The following is a 13,377-nucleotide window of genomic DNA, read 5'->3' as shown; positions in this document are numbered from 1 at the left end:
TCCTGCTTAATCACGTCTGTAATTATGATGAAAGCCATGTGAACATGAGGACATCAGATGAGCCCAATTTCAGAAGATACTGTACATCTGCCTCTGAATGGCCATTATGAGTCCACTGAGCTTTGGGAAAAGTGAGGCATTCCTGCTGCCTCAGTTGTCTTGCTATGGGTATTTGACAAAGTGTGTGAATTATTCCATGTGGGGGCCCCCAAAACTGAGCGAAATGAGGTTGTAATCAGATAAGGTTTTTAAAGGAATAGTTCACCTATAAATGAAAATTCTCTCATTATTCACTTACCCTGATGCCTTCCCAGATGTGTATGACTGTCTTTCTTCAGCAGAACACAAATTAAGATTTTTAGAAGAACATAGAGCTCTGTCAGGTCCTTATAATGCAAGTAAATGGGTGCCATCACTTTAATGGTCCAAAAGTCACATTTAGGCAGCATAACAGTAATCCACATGACTCCAGTCGATCAATGAATTTTTTCTGATGTGAATCGATAGATTTATGTAAGAAACAAGTCGATAATCAAAATGTTTTTTAACTTTAAATCGGCTCTTCCGTCCAGGGCTCTGATGCTGTTTGAAAAGGCCGAACTCTCACGTGATGTTCGTTCTTCTGTTGCAAATAAGCGCCGCTTATGAATTCTCGTGTGAACTCGCCGACACACTTATGTCATGCAACAGCTACGTGATGCGTCAACTGCTGGCAGGAAGCGCTTTTCAAAAGTTATTAACGTTTTAATTATCAATTTCTTTTTACACAAACATATCAATTTGCTTCAGAAGACATTTATTGTTCGACTGGAGTCACATGGATTACTTTTATGCTGCCTAAATGTGACTTTTGGACCGTCAAAGTGCTGGTACCCATTTACTTGCATTATAAGGACCTGACAGAGCTCTATCTTCTAAAAATCCTAAAAATATTTGTGTTCTGCTGAATATCTGGAATGGCATCAGGGTAAGTGAATAATTAGAGAATTTTCATTTATGGGTGAACTATTCCTTTAGAACATCTGATTACAGCTTCATTTCGCTCAGTTTCGCGCCCCCCGCTGGAAATTTAACTTGAAAACTGCAGCCAATCATGTAATAAAGAACGTACTGTAATTTCAGTTTTGCAAAACTTTGCAATGCTCATGTAAATTTCATGAGACCAGGCTGGGAATATTCCATATTACGGTCCAAGGACATGATTAGTTGCGTTATATTTTTAGCACGGTATTCTTTATATAATTAATGGCACTCAATTAACGTGTTAAATCGACAGCCCTAGTTAAAACTAATTGTGGAAGTAGTTTGAACATGATGTTCTTTGTTTATCTATTTTCCTCAAATGACTCATTTTAAAATCATGCCACACATAATATAAATGCAGGCTTTGTTCATCTAGGGTGCGAGAAACAGCTTGGCTTCTTCCATTGTATAAATTATGCTTGACAGTGACTGGATTTAGTTTTTAAAGGTAAAGTGTGCAATTTCTGCACCAATAGCATTTCTCTCAAACTGTTTCTAAACATACTAAAGTTCACTCTTAATTTTAGCCCACTATTATCTAAGTAACCCCCCAACAGACTCAAATAAACTCTCTTTATATCTCTTAGTAAGGCAAGTTCATCATACCATACCAGAATAATTTTAAAGCATCCATATTAATTGATTAACAAGAAAACATGTTTCAGTCCTTCTTAGCTTGTGTCTGCTCTTAGGTCTCATCTGATTGGTTAAAGAGTAAGAAACAGGGCAGCAGTCTGTTGTTTCTCGCTGATCTGAGATCAAGCTGTGGGGTCAGCTGCAGGACTTCACCACACAAAACTAGCAGGAGCTAATTGCTCCTCCGTGGTTCCTTAAAGCAATTAACTACTCTGCTCCTACAAGGAAAGGTGGGTGGATTGTTTAATGACCACAGTATATATGTTGTTTTTCAAAACAAGCTAATTTGAGCCAATCAAATCATGCAAGAGTCACACAGCTGCAGTGATTTCCATTTCACATACTTGCATTAGTCATAACAGCCACTTTCCTTTTCTGGTCTCAACTAGCTTTGATTTGAATTGGTTTCACAGAGATATAATGATTTCAATGTATAGGATGCATAAAGAGGACATACATACCAGAAACTTATCAGGGTCTGCTCCACTGGCGTGACCGACAAACACTCCAGCCCCAGCGTCCAGATCCATATCATCTGGAGACCGCTCAAAGTTGACGGCTTTAGGGTCAGAGTCACACCTGAAGTAAAGGGACACCCGTTCATTTCGAACACTGATAGAAAACCGGGTCCAGGTGTTCAGCATAGAAGGCACAGTAAATTTGGCGGCCTCGTACGAGCTCTGCGAGTCCGGCTCGGTGTAGTAGAAGATGATATCCTGATTGCCATTCACAATGGCAGACAGCTTCACACCCACATACATGATGTTCTGAGATGGGTTTGTGATGGAGAAGATGACACCAGGCTTGGTGGACGTGGGTTTTATGTTAAAGATCAGGGAGAAGTCACGGAAGAAAGGATTGGGCAGGTAAACCGCAGCAGATTGGCCCACATTGGAGCTTGGGCCAAAAACGTAACCAGGGCTGTTATCGGGACCATAGACTTTGGTGATGCCATCGGGTGGAGGATCACCAATTAATTGCAACAGTGATACTCCACTCTCTTCTGTAGATAGAAAGGAAAAGAATATAAATGGACTTGAATGGATAGGGATGGGCAGCAGGCTGGGACGAGGTTAGAAAGCACTATTAGTGTGCTCAAAAACATCATCTAGACTAAGTGCTCAACATTGTCAGCTGTGATGGAAATCCAGGTGGTGAGTCTTGACTTATGTCCTGAAAAACTCTATGTGGGACAGATGTAGAGCAACTGTGTATTATTTAAGGCTATTTTATTTATTTTTTTCTATGGTGATCTACTGGAGGGGTAATTTCAACTCTTGGATGTTTGGTGACAAAAACAGGAACATTTTGATATCCTGAACCAAATAATAACTAGGTGATACTTGCCAAACATTTCCTTATAATATTGTATCAATTTAAAAGACCCCCTGGGACAGCAAGTCTAAAAAAGTTATTTAATCTTCACTTGGAAGGATATCAAACTCATTTTGATCTTAGACTGGGGAGTTCCATGCCAACTATCAAGACTTTCAGTTGTTTAAAAAAAGGCATGCTATTAGCATACAGCACAACTTCTTAAGTATTAAAGAATTGTAATTTTAAAGAAAATTAGGTTCATAAAGGCAGATTAAACGGAAATCCCTTATAGCTTGGTCTTATTTCAGGGGGCAATTTTGTTTGCAGATGAATACATGAGTATATTCTGTGTAAATCACAGACACTGCTGGTTGGGATCATGAGGCTGGTTTTAAGGAAATAACCTATAGATGGAAACCTTCAAACTCACACTAATGTCACTCAGCACAGACTTATATCAGTTGCTGGCAATATTTATCAAGTTGGTGGAGATGGAGACATGGAAACATCACAGGCTCCATGTGCTGACATGTCATGAAGAGCAGGGAAAAGTGTGAGGTTACACCTGGTCCCCAAGTCCCTTTGTGCCTACACATACACAATGCAACTTGTCTTTGTGTTTCTTGCTTAACAAATAGAGAAATGAAAGGATGTGTGCTCACCTTACCAAAATTAAATATCCTCCTACTTCTACAGTATTAGGTGGAAGATCAAAACAAAACAAAACAAAACAAAACAAAACAAAAGAAAACCTTAACCCTAAAACGAAAAAACTAAAAAAAAAAAAAAAAAACACACACACACACACACACAAAACAAAACAAAACAAAGGAAAAAAAAAAAAATAGACCAAACAATGGTGTTAATTATACTGATGTTTTTGTAAACATTTACAGAAACGTTAAGGATGATGACAGCTATCAAGTTGCTTTCATGTTGGAAAATTAGTGTTTTGAACTGTGACTTGACTTTTCAAACGGCCCAGAAAAAGACTACTCAATGTAGCTCACAACCACATGATCTTATTTAACAAACAAGGATCAAAGTCCTTGAGGGGCTTACATCTTCATCATTAAGTTCCTCAGATGGTGCATTTGTTATGTGTCGAAACAAAACCCATATGGTCTTTGTTGCACATTTAGAAAACGAAAACACACCTTACATATTGCTTTGCTATGACGTGTTTAGTGGCTAATGTTTAGTTTCTGAATATATTCGTTGGGGTTGGTTTAACTAGACACAGGAGAACCACTGTTTAGAATTTCACTACTCAAAAGGGTAAAGCTCGTATTTAGATTATGACAGGATAATGACAAGCTTAGAAGAGGAGTTGCTTTTTGGAACTCATCTTGCATTCCTGCACATGTTCAGGTGCTGTTGTCTAAACAGCGGACATGCTACACCACCATCCCAAATGGGTATTGGCTGAAGAGGCTTCATAAAATCACATTAGGGAACCCAAAATCCTTGACTATTACTTTTCTGATAGCAGGCAATAAATTGTAATAGCAGAATCCAGATGTGCGTCGGGATCGAAAGAGACTTAGAGAAGTCCCGGAGGCACTGTGTCTGCTCTTGTACATGAACACAAAAACCCAGACGTTTGACAATAATGAACGTCATAAAGACATAAAAAATTCTGTGCTTCCATTTTGACAGCAGCGCAACTATGAACCCAAAATTATTATTCTCATTTACTGGATGTATATCTGTTCACAAAGACTTTTTACTATTTGGTCAATGAGTTGATTGGATTCAGAATACGACATTAAAGGGATAGTTCGCCCGAAAATAAAAATTCAGTCATTGTTTACTCACCCCTGTGTTGTTATAACCCCATATGACTTTCTTTCTTTTTCTTTACAAAAAAGGAGCAAATGTGAAAAATTATTGTGCTCAGTGATGTCATACAATGGAAGTTTATGGTGACCACCTCTTCAAGCTTCAAAAGAAAGCTTCTATAATTCAGAAGTCTAATAAATTAGTCTATGAGACTCATGATTGTTACGAAAGCATACAATAAGGTTTGGTGAGAAACAAACCAAAATGTAATGTATTATTTTGTGAAACAGTTGACCGACCGTTTATCTCTTCTGCACGTTCATGAGACTGCACGAGAGCAGTATCGTTCGCGAGAGGGGGCATTCAAGCGAAAACTCGTTTTATCTAAAACAGGTCCGACACTGCAATACTAACAACAGGACACAACACAGCTGCACACAATCCAGAGAACCGAACTTACTAAACATGTCTGATGAGTTTGTAGTCAGAGAATAGATGCATTTCTATGCACAGCCTTATTTGTTTGAAATGGAGTACTTGGAAATCAAACTAAGAGGGACTGAAGACCTAACCTGACGGCAAAAGACACATGATAAAAGGTATCTTTTCTATGTTAATCAAAGTTTTTGTAATAACCAGCCCTAATGAGCGACGGAACATTCTGTCAATAGCTTGTTTTCAATTTGCGCCGTTGTGCCGGGTAACCCCGTCTGCTGAGAATGTTACAACTACCGAATATTTTCGCTGAGGCCTCACTCTGTTCTGGTGGAGGTCTGTCACACACACACACACCGGTTCAGAATGGAGAAGAGGTGACAGACATCTCTCTCAGTTTGATTGAGAACTCTTTTTCAAACAAATAAGGTTGAACATAGAAATGCATCTATTCTCCGACTACAAACTCATCAGACATGTTTAGTAAGTTTGTTTCTATGGTTTGTGTGCAGCTGAGTTGCGTCAGCCTGATCTCAATATACGTAGCTATTTGTACATTAATATTTGTAACATTTAAACGTACATGCTTGTATGTTTGGACAGACACCAAAACGTTCAATATGGACGTTTGAAAGCATCTACAACGTAAACATTTTTATGTATTTACAGCTTAGAAATGTAAAATATTGACGAATCCAGTACAAACATATTTGAATACATGAATCGATTATAAATATATTTGTAAGTTTTTACTGTTTTATAGATATTTTAGATCCCTTAACCCTACCTAAACCTCTAAACATAACCACATTTCAACAATATAAAATCATGTAACAAGTAGATTAATGTACAGTAGCAGTCAATTTTGTTATAATATAATAATTTATATATATACAGTATTACAGATGCTAATCCCACATCTACTCCTAAACCTAACCATAACCATTTATTAAGCATATAAAACACGTAACTGGCAGATAAATGTAATCACAATAGTTTATTCCGAAAAATTTCTAAATTCCATACAAAAGTAGTCCAAAGTGCGATGCACTGCATCCAATGTGCTCCCTGATGGCATACAATAGCATTGTGTGAGGTGGAGAGTAGAATTTAAATTATTAATCACTGTAAATCTTCTCCTGATGCACTCCATAATGGCTCTGTCATATCTCATTCAAACATATGCATTGCAGAATACGGCATGTCGCAAACGGTCACGAGACACTTTCGAGCCAATGAGCATCCGACATCACTGCTGTAAAACCGCTGGTCATAGTGCTTGTGGTGGCAATTTTTGAATTTTGAAAACAAAACCAACATGTCTTGACGGTTACAGCGGGCGCGACTGCACTGCGGCAGATGGAGATGGAGATCGTTTAATAAAAGGCTTGAATTTGGGTCTGTTTTTCACAGAAAGTCTGAAGATTTGGATTATAGCTAACAAGTTTATGGATTAATTTTATTATTGTTTTATGGTGTTTTTTGTGATTTATTTTGTCCTTTGGCATATTCTGAAAACTCCTTTTGTGTCCCATGGCAAACAAAAATGAAAATTAAATGCTTAATAAATGATTAAACAATTGCATAGTTTTTAATTCATTTAAAAATTTTAAAGTTGAACCTTGGTTAAAGTTATTTAATCCTTTAAAACGTTGTATAGGGCAGCAGAAATCACATAGAACTGAATGAAACCATTAAAATGTCATATAACGTGAACTGCGTTAAATAAATGTGATGGCATTTAACTAATCTCATTGATTATAAATTAAATGTAATTAACTGATTAATTCTATAAATTATTCAATATTAATCAATTCAAACAGTACACGTAAACATTTGTACGTTTCTATAGGTGTTAATACGTAAAATATTGTACATTTCAGTGTCCATGCAAACGTAAAAGAATTCGCTTGGGATGAGGAAACAATGACTGAATTTTCATTTTGGGGTGAACTATCCCTTTAAGGCAACTAGTTTCACATGACTGCTAAATTAAAGGAATGTTGGAGCACCATGAGGGTGAGTAAATGATTATAAAAGGTTCATATTTGGGTGAACTATTCTTTTAACTAGTTTTACATGTCTGCTGAAGAATGTCTATGATCGTCTGTCCATGTCATACACTGCTGATGACCTGTAACATCTACATGTTCACCAAACAATCCAACCTTGACATTAGCTTGTGGTCAGTGTTTTAAGAACCCACTGTAATCTGGTGAAGATCTTAAAGAGCTGCCATTTTAGGGTTAACAATTATCACTTCAATTAGAGTGTCTGTTTATCTATTGATATTTTTCTGGTGTAGCTGACCTCTTCATAACTGAATGGTGGAACCAAAAAGACGGGCACTCTGAAAGAAAGTGCAGGTTTTATAGTCCTGGGTTGATTTTATTACTGAAAACACAGATTTTCATTGTAAAACTATCTGTAATCATTTTAAACGTAGTAAATGTAAACTGATCAGCACAATATATGATAAAGTGTACTTTCTGTGTACATATAAGTTGACTAAATGCTCTTGTCTTCAGGCAGTGTTTCAGAGGCTTTCCTGTGGGAATATATGAAACAATTGCAGTGAACCATGTTCAGGACCTTCAGCCATTCGTAGTCACCCATTAAAACATGACCTTGGAGCTGCTAATAATGCTGTGATCCTTTCACAAATTTAGCAATTATCATGCTGATCAAGGGATGTTTCATAAAGGGGCAGAGTTCACATACTGACAAAGAGATCATAGAGGGCACATCTAATTTGCAAATGCCTTCATCAGAATTGTGAAATCTGGGAAGAAGTTAGACGTGGCTATGATCTTGCTTTGTCTAACAACAATATATGGCAGATAAAATATACACATATTTTTTTTCCAAACTGTTAAATGTGAAGGGTATAATTACCCTTCACTACTGGTGTCACCAAATTAAATTGCAGAAATAATGACTATTGTCAGCAGGTTTTTTTTTTTTTTTTTTACATTCCCACCATCCGTCATTGCGTCAATAAACTTGAGGTGAACTGTGGTGACAATGCTTGCCGAACCGTAGGTGGCGAACCATACGGTTTGTTTTTTTTCCGAGAACCATTAAACCTCTACACCTTACAGAGAGTCCCCCTTAATCCTGACAGTCAAAATCACAAACCTCATTCATCAATCTTGCACTTCAAAGCTTCAAAAAGAGGGTGACCACTTGCAAGGGTGTTAATGGGTGGGTCTACATACTAACTCAAACTTTAGCAATCAAGAAATTACCTCATTAAACCAAAAAGGCCTGCTGTATTAAAGGTGGTATTAACATTTGGTCACTTCATGCATTTTTACTGATCGGATGAAAAGACCAAGTGTAAATGCCCTCTAAGACAGACATGAAATGGATATAAATCCGATCACCAGAGGTGGTTTGAGACGCATTCCAAACAGAACTCGGTCAAGTGTAAATCCATCTGGCTGTTCAAACCACATATGTAAACTTTACGCCGCCCAAACAGCGCTACGTCACCATTTGAAAAATGAGAAATATATAGCTGAGTATTTGCATAGGGCTCGAATCACACAATAAATTATAACAAATTTAGAAACGGACGCACGTTGTTGGAGATACAGAATATTTTTCTTCATTTATTTGATGCAAATCACAGACAAAACTGAAACTAAACACTGACAATGAGCGCAGCTGACACGTATGACACATCCTACCAATGACAAGCCCTGAGGGCAAAAATACAGTGCGTGCACACATACAGACATATGGAGCAAAGTCACTTGTAATCAAATAATAAATCACATATTTTTAAATTCGCTGCCTGGCATTAGCATAATCACGGAGGAGAACTCGCGGGAATTGAAGATCAGATTTATATCTGTTTGGTGGAGACACATTGATGTGGCCAAGTGTAAATGGAATGTGCTTATTTAATCTCACAGCAATACGATCAGTAAAAACGCATGAAGTGACCAAGTGTAAATACCCCCAAAGATTTGTACCATTTATGGGACACTAGAGAGTATAAAGTTTTAACCATGGTACATTAAAAGATATTTCCCTCCAACTGGAAACCTGCACAGCAATTGGCTAAAAAAATGTAATGCTGATGTACAAGTCACAAGTCACAACACAAGAAGGGATTGCAAAAATTTGTCAATTATCACTTTAAAAAACTTAATGGCCTAATAAATAATACATTGAAATCATTGTGATATTCACAATTTTGCTACCTATTATACCTCCATGGATCATCACAAATGTATTTTGAAAATGTTATATGCAGTACTGCATATCACTCAAGTCATGTTACTCCAGCAAACACATTTAGCTGTATGCCCACTGGAGTCACTGTGATGGCACCAAAACATCTCTGCAAGATTCACTTCTGCATTTTGCCCTTTTTCCTCTAAGACAGATGAGTCATCTTAGCAATCACATTGCACAAATTGCCCTCTCAGTTCATCCATCACAGAATGAATTGAGCACATTGTCTCTTGCAAGTTAGAGACTCCATTGTTGTAGAACGAGTACATGTAGGTCCCCTGACCTAGAGGGTAATCCAATTTTCCTACTGAAGCCATTTTTCCCAATCAAATAGCTCCATTTACAAGCTTCACCAGAGTTCAGACAGAAAGTAACCCCATAATTTGACTCTTTTTGAGGAAAGCTTTCAGAACAATTAACCCTCACTGCAAAATGAATGTGTGTGTGTGTGTGTGTGGGGGGGGGGGGGGGGGGGGGTTAGGGGACAGAATCTATGGTTCGTACAGTATAAAAATCATTATGTCTATGGAGAGTCCTCATAATGATAGCTGCACCAACATGTGTGTGTGTGTGTGTGTGTGTGTGTGTGCGCGCGCGCACGCAAAGGAATTCTGATGAGGAATGCAAGTGGAATGGTTTACAATAACAGGCTAATTAACAATGAAACCAATCAATTGTAGTTAAAGCTACAATTAATATTGTTATATATAAGCTTGACCTTTCTACATGGCCCCATAGCCTCACAAAAACTAGCAATGACTAAACATTGACATAGTTAACAGTCTATAGCCTCTGACAAAAGCATATTCACTCAATTTCACTTTCAAACATTACAAGCACTCCTGGAATTCACTTTTAGTCTGTCTTTTAACAAATATCACATTTTTCACATGTAGCTAGTGTGTCATTACCATATAATTACCCTATAATTACCATTACTAAATCCATGAATATAACATTTGCATCCTGCACTTTCATAATTAGATCATCAAGGAAGCTTTACAGCCCATAGGAATTTGTTTCTGATATGCTGCTTGCATTATATCAAACAATATTGTGGTTTGATCTTATCTGTGGCCCTAAAACAGCATCAAATGTCTGCTCAGAGTTAATTTAATTTAGATGTTTCCATTATTTAAGATGACTCTAACTGAGGTTAATACTATGACTGAACATAATGCACATGCAAACACATCTTTTATTTATTTATTGTCTTGGTTTTGACACACTTGAACGAAATGTTTCTCATGATCTCAAAAATCTTTTGGTTTTTAATCTAAAGGACAGAAATTAATTTTGTGGACAAAAATAAATTGTACATAAATGTATGAATTTCCCAACAAAAATACAAATTTCGATTATTATGACTAAATTTGTTATTTTTAAAAATGACTTAATGGACAAGTGAAGAAAAAGCAGCGAACAAGTGTCCAGCACGCATGTGAACTCCTTCAATACTGTTTAAAAAGCATACTAGTATACCCATGAAAATGCCCAGAGTATTTCATAGATTTGAAGACATTGAAATAGTAGTAATAAAAAAATATGTATATGAGTCCAAACTTTTGACTCATAGTGTATTCTGCTGTGCCCCTTAGAATGGCTTGGACAGGCTACTTAAATGTGTTGTCCACTTAAAGCCGTCAACATAACAAGCTGTCTGAAAGATAAAGTCTTTAAAAAGACACTATTTTAAGATAAAGGGGATTTGGCACAGCAAACAGCTTTGGAATACAGTGCACTAACAACAATTAACAGTGAATGTTAAGACCTTTTAAAAAAACTGAACTATTTTGTAATCATGTAAAACAACTGAACCTGTTCATCATGTCTCTATTTTCTCATTATATATTTATATATGCTCACTTGTTTCACATGACAGCTTATTCTGTAAATCTGTTTCTAGATTTGATCATAAAACCACACAAATACCAGTGGTATGCTCTCAGGATTTACTTGGCATAGGAGTGCAATCATAAATCCAGTCGGAACATATGGACTTGCAATTCTGTTTTAAGACATTCCTGTCAAACATGTAACCTGAAATCTGCATTTGCTGTGTGTCAACACAAAGACATACTGTACTTAAAAGACAGAAGGTTTTGTCAAACAGTCACTAGAGGGTGAATATTTTTCTGTACTACAAACCAAGTCAAGATTTAGGGAAAATCACATGGACAGCATTTAACGTCAAAAACAAGCCAAGATCAAAGTGTGTGCCTCCTAACCATATATTCAATAAAAAGAGCTCATGTTCTCACCCTAAACCGATTGGATCACTTCAGAAGACATTGATAAAACTACTGGAGTCGTATGGAATACTTTAATGATGCCTTTTTATGAGTTCTGTCCACCATTCACTTGCATTGTATCGACCTACAGAGCTGAAATATTCTTCTAGAAATCTTCATTTGTGTTCTGCATAAGAAATAAAGTCATACACATCTGGGATGACATGAAGGTGAGTAAATGATGAGAGAATTTTCATTTTTTGGGTGAACTATCCCTTTAAATGAAACATGAAACATAAGCTCTTTTAATTGAATATATGGTTAGGATGCACACACTTTGATCTTGGCTTGTTTTTGATGTTAAATGGTGTTCATGTGATGTTCCCTAAACTTACTTGCATTCTATGGACCAACAGAGCTGCGATATGCTTCTAAAAATCTTCAGTTGTGTTCTGCAGAAGAAAAAATTGTAACGTTTGGGAGGGCATGAGGGAGAGCAAATGATGAGAGAATTTTCCTTTTTAGGTGAACTATTCCTTGAAATGCTGTTAGTTCCAGGCAAAGTACAACAGATTTATTTTGGGCACATATTTATTCTATCAAATTAAATTAAGTCACAACTAAAATAGCTCATGCCCCTTGCAACATGGACAATATTTACATTCACTGATATTATTTTTTTAAATGGCAGCTCCACTGCTTTAACATGCATGCATGTATGTGTGGAGGAATGTCTACTCACTGGTGATGTATGAATATGTTAACAGTTTGACCACTGACTACATACTGTACTCAGATTAAAACAGTTTGCATTAGAGAAAGTCCATGTGCTGATGTGTATTTACCTATACATGATAAATAGAAGTTCAAGAAAGAAAGAATGTGGGGTATTGTTAGACTATCTCTCACAGATCCAACCACAGTCTAACCACATCTATAAAACTATAATTATTTGTGCAATTACCATGCAATTATTACCACCGGAAGGAGTCTCAGTTTTATTTTCACCCAAAGATGAAAATTCTGTCATCATTTACTCACCCTCACATTGTTCCAAACCCATCTGACTTTTTTAATTCCATGGAATAAAAAGGAAACTATTAGGCAGAATGACAGCCTCAGTCAGCGTTCACTTTTACCGAAGGTGGGGGGGGTGGGGGTTGGGGGGTGAAAGTTAATGGTGACAGAGTACATAATGCTAAGCATCTTTTGTGTTCCATGGAAGATAGAAAGTCATACTGGTATGGAACAACACAAAGGTGAATAAATTATAAATTTTGGGTGAATGAGGCTCATTTTGGTCATCCAACTGCTAAAAAAAGAAAAGTTAAGCTTTGAGAAATTTGATCTTCACCAGATCCCCATTCCTATGGGAAAATTAAAGGTAGGGTATAACAGGGCAAAAGGCCCCAAGGTGTGGGGTAAAAGGCCCCCATTGCCACCATTTAAAAAAAGAAAAACATATGCATTTTATTCAAAACAACCTTCTGTTGTTATTTCTATTCACACAAATTATGTTGCTCTATCAATATTAAATAAAAATAAATGTATTTCTTGAATCTTGATACACTTTGTGTCCAGAAAAAAATAGATAATTTTCCTTAAGGTGTGCCTTTAGACCCTCTGTACCCTACTTGTCGGATTAGGCCATGAAGAAAGTGTACCATTGATTCTGAATGTGTGCAGAATTTCCCTGACTTTTTCTGCT

At 36.8% G+C, this 13,377-nt stretch overlaps 1 protein-coding gene across 6 annotated transcripts in view; it reads right to left on the bottom strand.

Moving 5' to 3' along the window:
* The window catches only part of LOC127447903 (collagen alpha-1(XVIII) chain-like), a 131,187-nt gene that overhangs the window by 38,799 nt on the left and 79,011 nt on the right, over positions 1 to 13,377 (bottom strand). For all 6 annotated transcript variants that reach the window (XM_051710076.1, XM_051710073.1, XM_051710074.1 and 3 more), the window contains one exon: positions 2,121 to 2,662. In XM_051710076.1, the coding sequence (XP_051566036.1) occupies positions 2,121 to 2,662 (542 nt within the window). The remainder of the gene's footprint in view (positions 1 to 2,120; positions 2,663 to 13,377) is intronic.

The sequence above is a fragment of the Myxocyprinus asiaticus genome, chromosome 11 (genome assembly GCF_019703515.2).
Source record: "Myxocyprinus asiaticus isolate MX2 ecotype Aquarium Trade chromosome 11, UBuf_Myxa_2, whole genome shotgun sequence".
In the NCBI taxonomy this organism is placed as follows: domain Eukaryota; kingdom Metazoa; phylum Chordata; class Actinopteri; order Cypriniformes; family Catostomidae; genus Myxocyprinus; species Myxocyprinus asiaticus.
This window is presented reverse-complemented; position numbering and strand designations above follow the sequence as displayed.